Source organism: Vigna angularis, chromosome 2 (assembly GCF_016808095.1).
Source record: "Vigna angularis cultivar LongXiaoDou No.4 chromosome 2, ASM1680809v1, whole genome shotgun sequence".
Lineage (NCBI taxonomy): Eukaryota > Viridiplantae > Streptophyta > Magnoliopsida > Fabales > Fabaceae > Vigna > Vigna angularis.
The window spans coordinates 3,793,387-3,809,498 of record NC_068971.1 but is presented as its reverse complement, the minus strand read 5'-3'; the positions used below and the strand labels follow the sequence as shown (position 1 = coordinate 3,809,498).

At 34.6% G+C, this 16,112-nt stretch overlaps 1 protein-coding gene across 1 annotated transcript; it reads left to right on the top strand.

The window, feature by feature from the left end:
- The first annotated feature begins 9,781 nt into the window (after nucleotides 1-9,781).
- Nucleotides 9,782-11,966, top strand: LOC108323050 (expansin-A23). Its single transcript, XM_017555374.2, has 2 exons — nucleotides 9,782-9,978; nucleotides 11,215-11,966. Exons 1-2 carry the CDS (start codon nucleotides 9,840-9,842, stop codon nucleotides 11,835-11,837), a joined length of 762 nt encoding a protein of 253 aa, XP_017410863.1. The 5' UTR covers nucleotides 9,782-9,839; the 3' UTR covers nucleotides 11,838-11,966.
- The last annotated feature ends 4,146 nt before the right edge of the window (nucleotides 11,967-16,112 follow it).

Genomic DNA, 16,112 nt, shown 5'->3' with positions numbered 1-16,112 from the left:
GCGTGCGATCACACATGTGCCTAAACCTTTAAAACGTATTTTTGGTATTTTGAAGAAAGAGAAATATTATTATTTTATTTATTTATTTTTTTGTGATTTCTGTTCAATTAAAAAAAAAAGTGAGTGTGTGCAGTGTTTAACAAATAAACAAGACAAATACAATACAGAGGGATGGGAGTTATCTTACAAGGGGATTACACAATAAAAAATAATGACCAGACAAAATAATAAAATTAAGAAACTAAAGCGTAAAAAATAAAACAAGAGAAAAGCTCAATTAAATTAGGGGTACAGATATAAAAACCAGGGGTGCCAAGTGAAATTGAAGCTCCTTTGTTTGGGTCAATGTTCCTTTTTCTCCAACTTTGGATCCGCTAGGGGTGTAAACATTAAAAAAGGGGGTGCCACTGGGTATTGGCTGCTCAGGCCCGAGGGCCCCAAAACTTCTTCCCAGCAGCAGCATTAGGGGTCCGCTCACATCTTCCTCATTCTTTCTTGTCTCTCTCTCATACCGGCCACCCAGGGAGGGGTCCGTATCCGTCAAGATACCAGGGCGCCTCCTTTGTATAGTGCCTTCCGCCTCTTCACATATATACTTGGGTTCCCTTTTTGGTGATTCGTATCTGTTTTGGCGTTCCTTATTGCTAGAGCAATGAATGGGTGTCGATGAGTCTGATGTTCATGGGGTCAGGGGTATTCTATCGTGTTTGGGTTGTTGGGAAAGGGTGTAGCCGTGGGTGAAAAAAGAAAAAGTGGTAGAGGTGGTTACGGGTTTTGGGGCTGAGGAATTTCCAGTGAATAGGTGAATAGTACGAAGTGTATGATAGGTGATGGGTGTTTGGTGATGGAAATGAAGAAGAAATGGTGTTGGCCGTGAGGTGAAGATGATGATGTTGGAAATAGTATATGGATGAAGATGAGGTGCTGGTTCAGTGTTGGAACAGTGTGGGAGATGAAAGTGATGCTATTGGTCGAATGGTAAGGATGAAGTTGGTGGGTTTGGAGTGGACGAGTATGGGTGTTTGACCGTGGGTGTTAGCAGTGGCCGTGGGTGTCAAGATGGTTGGATGTGACGATTGTTCGGTAATAACAGACATATACAAATATTCACAACACATCTATTTAACAACAATACATGCAAACTCAACCCATGCAAACTTAGCAACAACATGACAGAGAGACAACGTTCAAAGGCAACGTAACCAACATATTCAAAGACAAGTAACCAAACTCAGTAGAACAAGGAGTGGGAAGCATTACTAACCTCTTGAAGCTTGGTTCACTCTTTGCTAATCCCGTGCGTCCGATGTCTTCTCCATCCTCATGGCTAGCTTGCCTTTTTCGATAAGGTGCTCCACCCTCTGAATGTGGAGTGTTGTAGCGTGAGGGAGTATTGACTGAAGATCGATGTTGGCCGTGAGGTATAAGGATGCAGGTTGGAGAAATGGCGAGTTCTTCTGTTGTACGTGATGGAGGGTGGCTGCTGGATTCTCACGCTTCTACTTGTTGTTGGTGGCTGGACCGTGTTTCCTTTCCAAGCTGCTGTCCGTATCATCCTTCCAAGTGAAAGCTCCTTTCCCCATAACCAACTGGACGGTGTTTCTACTGCCGAGAAGCTCCTGGACAGCTTGCATGCATGAGAGTTGCTGCACCGGTTTCTGGAAGTTGCAAGGGTGGTGAGTTTCTTCCAGGTCGTGAGTATTCTTTCAAGCTTGGATGGGAGCTACTTGCTGGGACTCTTTCTCGGTGGTTGATGGATTGTGGTTGAAGCTGGAGCTTGAGTCTGGTTTGGTGAGTATGATAAGTGTTGAGAGGGAAGAGGATGGGTGATGGAGAATGGAGATATGAGGCAGGCAGTGATAGGGAGTTTCACGGTGGTAACAGGGTTGAGAAGGTGATGGCATGCGGTGACTGCCACTGTAGTGTTGGGTTAGATGGGGAATGTGATGAAGATGGGGGTGCGGTTTAAGAGGAGGAGAAGTTTGGCTGGGAGTAGTGAGGCAAGGTGATAGTGTGGCGGTGACTAGGATGACAGCGGCGGTTGAAGCATGGAGGCAGCAACTTGGCGGTTTGGGTGGAAGGTTTCCGAGGAAGATGATGACGGTGTTGGACCGGTCACGGTGGTGAGTTACAGTGGTGCAATGTTCATTAGAGTGCAAAAACGAATTGGTTCAACCCATGACTGTTGGTTCAATATTTCAGGTTCTCAAAATCTGTCTTGTCTCTGGCCGAGTGGTTATTGATGGTTCCGGGTGAATCAGGTGAGTAGTGTGAGGGGAGGAGATGAAGGTCCGTGGTGTTTGGTCCCGTGAGTTGGTAATGAATGAAGAAACCAAGGATCGAAGATCGTGGGTTCACGTGACCTCTCCCCTTGCTTATCAGAAAACCCCAATACAATAATGGTGCAAAAGGTAACTTTACAGAGTAGCAGAGATGGGCAGCCGCTCCAGATGGATGCTCGTGGGAGACAGACTCAGGTGGAAGTCTGTTGATCATCCACTAATAAACCTGTCCACCATAGCAGACCTCCACTACCTTGTCCACTGATTCATAAAAATATATCTTCTGGTGGCTTCGTTGGCGATGAGTGGAGCACTCATTGAAGTGGATGGTGGAATCTGTTACGGTGGGGAATAGTGGGAATCATCGGTGGCAAGTTCAGACCATTCTTTTTAAGTGCAGCCACCACTATTCGGACGCTCGGTCAAACAGAAAACGAACGACCATTCATATTACATGAACGAACGCTCAGACCGAGCGCTCACGAGGTGAAACATGGCCGAACGCAAACAGTAGCCAAGAACGAACGTTCACAAGGTCAACCAAAGAATACCGAACGCTCACAATCTGAATTATACCGAACGCTCACAATCAATAATACAGAACCAAGAGCGAACGTTTAGAACTCATCTTCTGAGAATAAAAATTTAAGGACGAACGCCCAAGATCACTAAACCACAACGAACGAACGCTCGAAATTGTCTATGCTTTTGACGAGCGCCTTAACACGCAAATTGCCGAACGCTATACAGGTCCTGGCATGAAAACGAACGCTGGGCTGAGAAATGACGAACGCTGAGGGATCACGGTTTAGGACGAACGGTCACAGCATCAGTGGGAAGAACCGAACGCGCTCAATGGAGGACGAACGATCGCGCCATGTAGAGGACGAACGATCCTCGAGAACAATCAATAACGCTCGTCCTAAAACTGAGGCGAAGATGAACGAACGGTATGGGACGAACGTTCAACAATTGGAGCGCTAGATGTCGCTTGGGACGGACGGTTGCACAGTTGAAGAAACCGAACGGTCAGTCAGGGAAGAGGACGAACGACTTATGCGAAAGAGGACGAACGGTTCGAAACAGAGGACGAACGTCCTAAATTAACACATGGCCGAACGGCCGAATAGTGAACGCTTGAGGATGATCGAACGGTTGAACATGAGAATTGCCGAACGTCCTAAAAGTGTGAAAGGCCGAACGCTCAAGCAGTCGCTACTGGGCGAACGGTCGCATAAGGCGAGGACGAACGGTCCGAAAGGCTGAGGACGAACGGTCGCGCCATGAAGAGGACGAACGTTTGAAAGTTGGAACGATCAGGACGAGCGCCTGGGCCTGAGAAATGCCGAACGTCCTAAAGACTCACGTTTGAGGACGAACGTCCTATCGTCATGTTCGAAAGCTGATCATGAAGGACGAACGGTCCGCGAAAACGTTCGGTCCAACTACAGTTTTATTTTTGTTATTATATACTTTCATTTGTATTTATTTATTTATTTATTTATTTTTTTGATATTTTTGAAAATAAACTTTATTTAATCAACCCGGACGAAATTGAGTGTTGACAGTAGGTAGTGTTTAATTTACTATTGATATTTAAGCAAAGATAATGATGCATATATGTTAATAAACATAAATTATTAATAAACTAAGTAAATAAAAGTTTTTGAGTTTAATGGGTTCATTTATTATATTTATGCATCTTTTATAAAATAAATATAACATACATAAAAAACTGTTTGTCTTTACTATTTTCAAATACAAGATGTATTTGTGTTCAACATGTATTAAATAAAATACAAAAATAAAAAAAAATTAAAAGATTAAGCTAATCACATGAATGATATTCTTCTCTTAAGCACAAAAAACTGAACACAAGATTTTTATATATAAAAAAAAAAGTTGAACTTAGTTTTACTTGGAAGGGTATTGGTATGAGAAATATTAGTTTATATATATTAGAAATAATTAACTCAAAATGTAACGGGGGGAATAGTTATATTACTCTTTCTAATTGTTTGATTTTTCAAACAAAAATGTGTTTTTATCTGTAATTTTTTAAAATTTTAAGGCAGCATATATATATATATATATATATATATATATATATATATATATAATTATACTCTAATTAATTTAATTGATATAGAGATAAAAACATATGGAGAAAATATAATGATACGTAATTGTTGATTGAAATAAAAAATTAAAAGTGATATGATAAATCACTCAAAATTATACCAAATGTAAAAGTAAATAAATAATATTTATGATTTTTTATTACAAAAAGCCTTAGATAGCCATGGTAAATCAAGCATGAGCAATTAGTAGCACTCAAATTTGGAAAGATTTAAACTTGAATATAAAAAAGAAAATAATTAATGCTAAAATTTGAAGAAAGAGATAAATACAAAAATAATTATAAACTTAAAATTTTTTGGGTATAAAAAGTGAATTTCCAGTTGAGAATTTGGCTCTGTTTAGTTGAACCATTACAAAGTTTTCGCAATGTATTTAATTTAAAGAAAAAAATACATTTACACTAATTAATAGCAATTATGCAAGAATTTAATGATTCCAAAGCATATCAATCTAAAAGAGTATTGAAACAAGGAAATAATCTTTATAATCATGATTCATTGATCTATATATGTAAACGCGTATTATATTTACAAAAATGATTCTTTGACACGGTTAAAGCAAATTACATTCATTTGACACGCGGTGGGACCCGATAATTGTCAACATCATGAAGGATAGCTTGGTCATTTCAGTTTATGGGCTGGTGCTGAGTTGGCTTATAAAAAAGTAAATGAAACGTTGCGTTTCACTTGCTGCGTTAGGATCGTGTGTGGGATTTGAAATTTCGAAAGTTGGAGCTAGGGTTAGGATTGAGAGATAACGAGAGAACGAGAGAGATCGAGGGAGAAAAAAAAAAGAGAACTCCATTGCTGCCACCGGAGGCTGGACGTGATCGGAAAAGTTTGTACCAGCGAAGGTGAAGCCGAAGGAAAAGTTCGTACCGGACGTCATCGATGTGGAGCGCGGAAGGTTTGTCCCCTTTCTAATTTCTCCCCTTTGTACCGTTTGAAGAATATAAAGTATGAGTTTCTTCTTCCTTTCTTCTTTTCTCATAATTTGTCTATCTTTCTTTATATTTTTGGTTTATTTTCGGAAACCCTAGACTAAAGGGGGAAATGTCGTGAGAGATAAAATTCTGGATTGGGCAAACCTGTAGGATTATTTACTGTCCTTAGTGTTTTTGGGCTTGCTTTGCTTATTTGCAAAAGGGATTTTTGTGAACAATTTTCTATTGTACTGTTATATATGTTGTAAACTTTTCTATGACTTTAAATGATACTCTCGAATTGTGCAGGTTTTTGGAAGTGATATTGGGGGCCCAACTGATGACCTAGTACGTCTATCAATACCAATTGATACCAACAAGCCTCCAACACGCTCCGTTGATGACATTCTATCGAAATTGATTCCACCTCTTCACAAACCTGAAGGCACTGGATGAAAGAAGAACAATATAAATGCAACAACTTTAAAACTTTCATAATTTCCTTGCCTGTATTTCAGATTTATCGTTGTTGTTTGTTGTCGAATATTGTGCGTGGTTACATGGATGTGTTATTTAGAAAAATTTGTGAACTACTTAACTTATGTTGATCAATTTGTTGTTGCATTAAGTGCTTATGTAATGTTCGTTATGTTATAAGTTTTATATGAAGTTCATTTGGTGAAAATTAAAAGTGTTTAACTTTATGGACAACTTTATTCGGTTATTTATTGAATTGGTTTTCTACAACAATACAAGTGGTTATTTATTGAATTGGTTTTCTACACCACCACGGCTGCAGCGTCCTCTGGTTTCCTCCCCGTCAGAACTCTCTGGTTCTGGACTCGAGATCTGGTTTTTAAAGACAAGGGTCCAATTATTGAGTCACGGCTGTCTCGCTGGACCAATGTCCAATTTTCTGGACGAGCGTCCACTTCTGGACGACCGTCCTTCTGGACGACCGTCCTTCTGGATGAGCGTCTGGACGAGCGTCCATCTGGTCCAGCGTCTGCACGAGCGCTAGACGAGCGTCCATGTGCCAGCGACGGACGTATGGACGAGCGTCCACTAGCAGATCGAGCGTCGACTTGATATTCTGTGGACGAGCGTCCTCTTGTGCGTGCAGGGGGCGACGAGCGTCAGCTTGCTATGAAATGTTCGTGCGCTCGCTATGTGACGAGCGTCCTGGGCGACACGGTGATGTGCTGAAACGCTGGACGCTCGGTCAGCTGGACAGAGCGAACGCTCGGTCACGTGTAGAGAGCGCTCGGTCACGTCATGCATAGGCGCTGATTTGGTTACAATAACTGGTTATGTTGTTAGACCTATGTGGTTATTTCTGAATTTTATTTTGTACAACAATAGTACTGGTTAAATTCAATATCAAAGTTTTAATTCTTTGATGCAGTAACTGGATATATGGACAACTTTATTCGGTTATTTACTGAATAGGTTATGTACAACAATACAAGTGTTCAACTTCAATTTCAATGTCAAATATTTTTCGTACAGTAACTGGTTATCTATTAAGTTTTATATGGTTATTTGCTCAATAACTTTTGTTCACTGCATGTTCTGCTAATTTAGTTAATAGCTTATGTACACAAAATGGACATTGGTCATTTAACACCTCCTGGAACTACATTGGACATTGGTGATACTAGTGCATAAGTAATGCAATTTGTGATCCTTCATTATACATAGTAAACAACTTAAAAAACGATAACAAAAATTGTTTCATATTCTATCATATTCCACCAACATCATTACAAGTTATATCCTACTTCATGACTTCTTCATTTGCTATAGCATTCCACAGTTCTTCATTACTGTACTTCTATGCATATTTCCTTCATGTAATACCCAATCACAAACCGTTTGTTGTCGAATAAGTTGTAATTGCTCCTGCATTGATATTACAGTTGTGAAATATTATAATTAATAACCTGTTTTCAAAAACCATATAAAACAATACAAACATATACTTAAAGAAGACCAACCGTTGTGTAATCGGGCATTTTTCCTTTTATCTTTAATAACAACCCAATGAAGAAATCGGGGATAAATACATCGTCCATCAAGATGATACAAACTGATGTGTTCAACAACCCACAACTGTAAAGTTCATTACAATAGTTATATCTCTTTCAAAAAATATCATTATTTATTTTGTAACAGTTAAATAAATGAATGTATAAACATACCTGCAAAACTGTTGCACACCCAGCTATGTGTATAACTTCGTGGTAAGATCTGCTATTGTATTTATTGCATGCCCGATTCAAACTACTTACTATCAAACCATGTACAGCATCACCCCAATTGTATATATTTAGATCATTAATGTTATCTAGTTTACTAAAAGGGACACTGTTTATCACATTACTATTCCTAGGAAAATAAAATGCTCCAAAACCTAACAAAATATACAACCTGCAAAACATGTCAACACTTCTTTTGGATTTAAATGTCTTATGCTTCATCTTTTTCATTATACTTAAAATTGTGATGTCCTCATCCTTAAACAAGTCATTGACAATGCCACCGACATCATTCTCTAAATTAACACTCTCACCAACATTAGGTAAACCTAAAAAAAAACAAACTTCATCAACTCTAAAAGGCACTAAATTCTCCCTAATCCTAAACGCCTTATGAACCACGTCCCACCTACTGATTAACTCTATAAGAATAGGGCTAGAAATAACCATATCATCAACCATATCCACCAACCACTTGAAAGGTGTTGACTTTAAACGTTCCTTTTGAAAGGATGATAGGCAACCGTTCACTTGAACTATATGTTGTGTCTGGACTCGATGCCTAACTCTAAGTGAGGCCTGCAAGTATAAATCAAACCATATGTTACTTAATTCAATACAACAATGTGCATATTTAATAGTAAATTAATAAAAATACACCATACTTACCATTTCACTGACTTCTTTGTCCATATCACTATATCCTGCAAATTTAACAAAACAAAATAAAATTGATTGTATAATACTATGTATCTCACTTGACAATCACATGTTCAAATTAATAAATTGGTTAAATACAATTTATCAAACTAATGCATGCATAAAGTGGAATCGTGATATCAAAATTTGAACATTGACCACTTACTGTACCAAAAAATACAATGTATCTAACTAATGCATGCATAACTAACCATAACACCACTTATTGCACTTTAAAATGTGGACATTGATATTGTATATAAAAACTGCTACAGATGTACAAAAACCGATTTACAAATAACCACATCCGACTAACAAGATAACCAGCTACTGCAGGTAGAATATTGCAATCTGATTTCGTTTGGGAGTGGAAGAAAAGGTTGTCCTGCAAGCTCACTGGCTTAGCAGGTTGTGAAGGGTCTCATTGTTTCTAAGGCTCTCATTGTCTCATTGAATATAAAAAACTTCTACGGCAGTACAAAACCAGATTTACAAATAACCACATAGGATTAACAACATAACCACTTACTGCAGCTCATTACTCAACTCATGCATGCATAAAGGGTCTTAAAAACCCACCTCAGTCAACGGCATAGCGACAAAAACAAACTCAAAAGTGTAAAAAACCACCTCCCCAATTTTAAACCAAATGGACCCCGTATCACGCCTACACCCTAGGGTCAAAATGAAACTCAAAAGTCTCAACCTTTTTACTACTCTGCTTCCTGTCGCACCACACATAAAGCTCCTACATAAAACACGTTACCAGCAAAGCAACCCCAACCCCACCTCCAACATAGAACACATCACCAACAAACCAACCCCACCTCCCATCAACCCAAAAATCAGAGATTGGTCCCCCACAACCCCACATCAATAAACCGATGTAGCAAAAAATTACATTGCGACAAAAACTACACAGCCTAAGACAGAAAATAAAAAATCAAAAACCTGTACCGTAAAATCCGAAGACGAAACGCGCGACACAAATCGATACACCAAGCACACGCCTCCACAATAAACCAATGAAGCGCCTCAATAACGTTCACAACAAATGACTAAGGTGTCTGAAAGATGAAACTGAAAACCATATGACAGTGGTGGAAATCGAGTTTCTTAAGAAAACTCAAATGGGGATTTCGATTCTAAAAAAACAAACCCTAGTATGTGTTTTTCCACTTTTACCCTCCATCACTTTGCAGTTTTTTTTTGAAAAAAGCTGACGTGGACCGTGTCAAATGAGTGTAAGTGACACGTAGGCGTGTCACCCTATTACTACTCTTATATTTATTATTATCTTTAAAACATCCATTTATGAATAATTTATTTATAGCAACAAAATGTGAGTTATTTTATATGTATTAAAGTCACTTTGACCATATATGCAGAATTAAATTTTATTTTTCTTAAATTGTTTTCATTTCCTGCATTACCATGTAACACTTCTCTCATCTATAAATACCACTGTTTGCATTCATCAAACTTAAGCTTCCACTTCATCTTCTTCCTTTCCTTTCTTCTTCTGAAACTCTCATGGCGATGGCTTTCTCTAACTGTTTGGTTCCTTTGGTCCTTTTAATGGCTCTCTCTGTACCAGCTTTCTCATATGCCAGTGCATGGCATAGTGCCCATGCAACTTTCTACGGTGACATGCAAGGTGGAGAAACCATGCGTAAGTAAAACTCTTCTCTGCAACTTTTTACGTAAAATCACTCTATCATCCTCATTTTCATTATTCATCATCGACAAATTCTCAGTCTGTCTACTTTTTTTTCTTTTTTTTTAATTTGATTAATTTTTTTCCTTTGTAAACTATTCAGTTTTCATCTATCAATGCTTTCTGAGATAGAGGAGTTGAAGAAGTGCATTAATTATTATTTAAAATCATTTATTCCTTAATTATCTCGAGAGTTTAAATAGTTAATGCATATTTGATATGTTAGGAGTTACAAAACGAAAGGAAAGAAAGAAAACAAGAGTTAAAAATGGGGTAAAATAATAATTCTACTTTATCATTTTAACGTTTTTTTAATCATTTATTATTAATTTATTGCAATTAAACGTATGAATATTAATAAAATATTTATGATATAATTAATTATTGTTTATATTACCTACGTTTCTTTATTGGTAGTTTCGAATTAACATTATTATCTCAATTAAACTCTTTTTACCTTCTAATATGCTCCGCCTCTTTATCTTTAACGGTAGGTTTCTAATGAAATGTGTTTTCTTTATATGTTATTTTTTAAACGTTAACATATATAAGATAATCTTTTTAATTATTTTCTTTATATAATATATATAGAAAGAAAACAAACTCATTATGATTTCAGAAGAGAATAATTATAACTGCAGATAAATATAGATTAAAACAGGAAAACTAAAAAAGGTATAGCAGATAACTTACCTAAAATTAGAATAAAAATAGAAAAAGATGATGCAAGTTTATCAGCAAATTGTGTCTTTGAATGAGACAAAAAGGTAATTTGAGATACTTTTGTTTACCATTAATTATTAATTACAATTTTTGTCAGTACTGCATTGAATGTATATATTAATTATTTTCCTTCAATAATTTAAATTTGTCTTTTCTTCCTGATTTGCATATTCATTCTGCTACAGAAATATACTTTAACGACCCTTTTGATTCAGTGACATACAAAAAGAATAAATGACATTAAAAAGAAAATATTCTGGCTCCTCTTTGTTTTCTCTCATAAGCTTAATGCCACGTATGACAGATCAGATAAAGACAAAACAGTCTAAGAAAGTGAAAACCAAACCAGAAATTCCCTTTAGTCACATTTTTCACATACATTAACGTGGATTCCACAAAACAAAAAAGCACTGTTAATTATGCAGAAATTCGTTTTATTTACTGATTTGAATGGAGCATGAAATGCAGAGGGAGCTTGTGGTTATGGCGATCTGTTCCAGCAAGGTTACGGGCTTGAAACCGCCGCCTTAAGCACAGCACTGTTCAACAATGGCCTGAGCTGTGGTGCATGTTTTGAGATAAAGTGCGTGGACGACCCTCGATGGTGCATTCCGAATGCAGGTTCGATCAAAGTTACTGCAACAAATTTCTGTCCGCCGAATTACTCGCCACCGAATTTAGACCACTGGTGCAATCCTCCACAGGAACACTTCGACTTGTCGATGAAAATGTTCACCAGCATTGCCGCATACAGAGCTGGGATAATCCCAGTGAAGTATCGTAGAGTGGCATGCAGAAAAAGTGGGGGTGTGAAATTCCAAACAGCAGGGAACCCTTATTGGCTTCTGGTTTTGGTGTACAACGTTGGCAATGCCGGTGATGTTTCCGAGGTTAGCATCAAAGGATCGAATGGTGAGTGGAAATCCATGTCTAGGGTTTGGGGACAGAATTGGTTGACCGGAGAGAACTTGGTGGGGCGATCTTTGTCCTTTAAGGTGACTACCAGTGATGGAAAAGTGGTGGAGTTCGACGAGGTTGCACCTTCCGGTTGGCAATTTGGACAGAGCTACGAGGCCCACACTAATTTTTAGATGTATTTGTTCTTGTAGTTCTTGGATTTCGTCACATTGCATCCTGCTCACTTTTTAGACTGTGATGTTTCCATTGTAAAATTGTACTTTCACATGTTTCAAAAATAAACTCTCACTTCATTTTAATAATATATATTTTAATTACTATTTTAAGTTAAAAATTAAAAATATAGTACTGTTAAACTATTTATATATTTGATTTCCAAGTGGATATGTTTTTATTAATAGGCGTTAAAATATTAATGTCTCATTCACTTAATTATAATTATTTTAGAAAATGCTAACTATTGTTTAATACAAATCCAACTGAAAAAACATTGGTTTTTGAATTAAAAATATATAATTACCTTAAAAGAAAAATGTTTTTTTTACATTACTGACACCAGTTAATAACATATCTTAAAGATGTTTTTTGGTCATTAAAAAAATAACTTTTATATCTATAAAATGTAAAAATTGAAGAGTAAAATACCATTTCTTAAAATATTACAAGTTGTATCTTTCATATACAACTCTAACAATATTTTATATATTTATTCATCTTTCAACCGGTAACCTTATAACTAAGACATTAGCTACCATATACAATTCTTGTATTGTTATTATTTTTTAACCATTATCCTCATTTTTTTTAATTTTATGTTTGACAACATTAATAAATTAATTAGTAGTTTATATTTGATTAGTTATAAGCTAATTTGATCTAAGATTTGGTAAGATTTTAGCTTGCTGTTTATAATTTATTTATTTTTTCTTCCACTACAATATTATATATTATATTTCGTTTATTTATTTATTTTTAATTTCTCTCTACCCATAACTACACCAATTTTATAAAAATAATTAATTTTTATATAATTTTTAATGTTTATTGGATTCGTTATAATTTGTATGTAGTTTTAATTAGAAAAGATTTAAATTAAAAAGTTAAATAACTAATGTTTCAATATATAATTATGTGAGAATTACACACAATAAAAATTGTAAAACTCAAATTCAACATAACATTAGTTTAAATTAAAAAATTAAAAAGAAAAATTAATACTCATTACATAAATTTATATAGATTGAACACTAGTTCAAATAAAAACACTCTATAAAACTTAAAAAATTAAAAATTAAAAATACAAGTTGTGCAAAGATAAGTAAAAATATAATTATTTAAAAAAAATTAAAATTAATAATACATTTTTGTATAAAAATATACCAATTTAATTTATATAATAAAATTTTCGTATTTATATTCTTTTATGTCATTTTATATTTACTAACTAGTTTACCACGCACTTATATTCCAATAACTTAGCTTATAGGTTAATTTTACTAAACATAACCTTACTTATTTTATTAAACAAACATTTTTAATAAAAAGCAAATTTAATGATCAGAAACAATTAAAGTAATAGTTTTCATCTTACATAGTGTTCTTAGTTGTGTAAGTTGAGTTTTGCTCATTTTTTTGAGTGGATAATCCTTGTCTTGGCTTTATTGCATATTGGGGATGAAAATTAACCGTTTTTGATGAATTTGATTTGGTGTGTACTACTGGTTTGATTTGTATGATTTGGATGATTATTTCTGCTTGAGTGTTTGTGTTGATTTTGTGTTGATTCAATTGAACAAATTAATATGAGCTCTAACTTTTAAAAATTATTTTTTTAGCAAAGACTAAGAGGGAAATACCAAATTGATCAATTGAACAAGTCTCATTTCCCCCAACTTACAAAATTTAATCTACTAATATCTGGTACAACGTTTAGTAGTAGTACGCTAACGCTGAGCGCCAACCTCGTTGTGTAGGTCTAGGAGCATTTTAGCTCTAGGTCGCTGAGCGCTAGTTTGTACTGCTGAGTGTCATGTTTTGTGAATGTTTTGGTACTGAGTAACCGTTGGACACCATTGAGCGCCATCTCTGTATTACAGGTTTGGAGAATTTTAGCTTCAAGACACTGAGCGCCGGAAAGTTCCGTTGAGCGCAACTTTTTGCAAGAAGAATGTTGTTAAGTGCCAAAAATGTCATTGAGTATCAGTTTGTATGTTGGCTCTTTTTTCTCGTTTGGTTGTTTGAGATATGTCTGTGATGGACCTTATGCATGTTGATGATTTTGATTGTGTTTAATTGAGATGAAAATGTTGTGAGAATGTATGATGACGACGATGTTTAAGGAATTTCGAGAAGAAATTCTTTATGGTAGTAACTTTAGTGTATGCATTGATGTATCATATTTAGTATTGAGATATCTTGATACTTTAATAATCATTTACACTCAAATAAAGTAGAATGAGTTATGTGCTGAGAGTTGCAGAAGGTCCTAGTGAATTGACTTTTTTGGTCCTAGCGCGAAGGGGATTAACCTCGTGTGTGATAAGGTGATAACTAGAGCTGTCAAAATCGGCCATCTGGCTTGGCCCACCACGGGATTGGTCACTTAGTGAGTCAACCTAACCCGACAAACTTATTAGCGAGTTCAAAAAATTCAAACTCGGCCTAACTCACTACGGTTTGGTGGGTTAAATGTATTGACTCACTTAATTACAATTTTTTTTCTTCAATCCCAAAAAAATTACAATTTTTTTTTATTAAAATCTAAATAAAGTTCAATCCAAATACAATGATGTTAAACTCCAAATACAATCTAAAATCACAAAACTACAATACAATCCAAATACATTTAGAAATATGAAAGTATTTGGGATTTTCAATTTTTTTAATATAATATAATATTTAGAATTTATGGGTGAGTTGGTGAGCCAACCTGGCTTATCACCAGTTCAACCTAGGTGAACCGTGTTCTTAGTGGACCGAGTTTATTTTTGGCCCGTGACGAAATTTACAATTTTTTTAATCTAACTTGATTCAAACTCATGGTAGGCCAGGTTGACTCATGGGTCTTAATCAATTTTTACGACTCTAATGATAACCCTTTTGGCTATGGCAATATAGAGCATAAGGACCACCACAAGGGAACGTCTCTAGTGGATTCTGATGTTAAGGACATGTATTCGGATAATTGAATTTGGTGTCAACCGTCTGTGTTCATGTATATGATTCATTGTATTATTCATGTTGTATTCAACATTATTTAATTGTTTAAGGATAACTTTTTTGTATACAAGCTTACCCTGTTATGTGTTTTTGTGTGTTTTATGTTTTTTTTTGTTTCTCTTGCTATGATCATTTTACGGTGTGACCAGACGAAGAGTTAAGTGGTGATACATCTATGATGAAAACAAAGATCAAGTAGTTCGTAAACTCCTCTATATAGAAATTTATTTCTTTTAAGAAATTCATATTTTCTAGCTATCTGTTTCATTAATTTTATAATATTTTTTTAGTAATTTTATATTATTAATGAGATGTTACATAGAAAGAAAATTAATAATATTAATTAAAAAATAATAAATTATATTAATTAAAAAGAAAATAAATTTATTGACATTTCAACTTATTAATTACAATATAATTGAGAATGAATAAAAGTAATTTGTTGCTTTTTAAGTGTCCAAATTTTTAAAATATATATTTTGCTTTAATCTAATTGCTATTTTACAATCACCAGTAGGATTCAATATTTTTCCTTGACATTTATATTTTTATTATTAACTAAATTTTTAATTACTTTACGTATATATTTATCGTAAATTTAAAATTACTTTATATATACCTTTATTATAATGTAAATTAAACAGAATGAAATGGAAAATCTTATTAATATTTTTAATGAAGTTAAATAATTCATTGCATTTCCTAGTTTCTATAAAGTAAAATTAAATTAGAATTAAAACTGAGCAAAGCATAATTTAATTAAAATGTGGACAACACATATTAAGAAACGTGTTAATTGGTCATAGGTCAATTGTTTTTCAAAGTTAAAGACCAAACAGAAATGAAAGTTTTACACTAGTTCTAATTTTACTTATAATCTAAGGACAAAAATATATTTATTCCTAAAATAATAATTGGAATTAGAAAAATACTACTAAAAAAAACATAAGAAACACATAAAGAAAGGAATTCGAAAAACTAAAATAATATATTCAAAACTTATATATTCTCAAAAATAATTTCCATTAAGAACTTTAGTGAGTATAATAACATAAAAAAATTAATATATAACTATTCAAATTCTTATATTTTAAACATTCATTATTTGCATATGTAAAAATAAAATTGTACGTGAAACAGTAAATACTTAGGTATTAGAAATACTATATTATGAAATCAATATTTCAAAGAAGTGTGAAAGAGTTATCTTCTTTTACTTAAAATTGGAA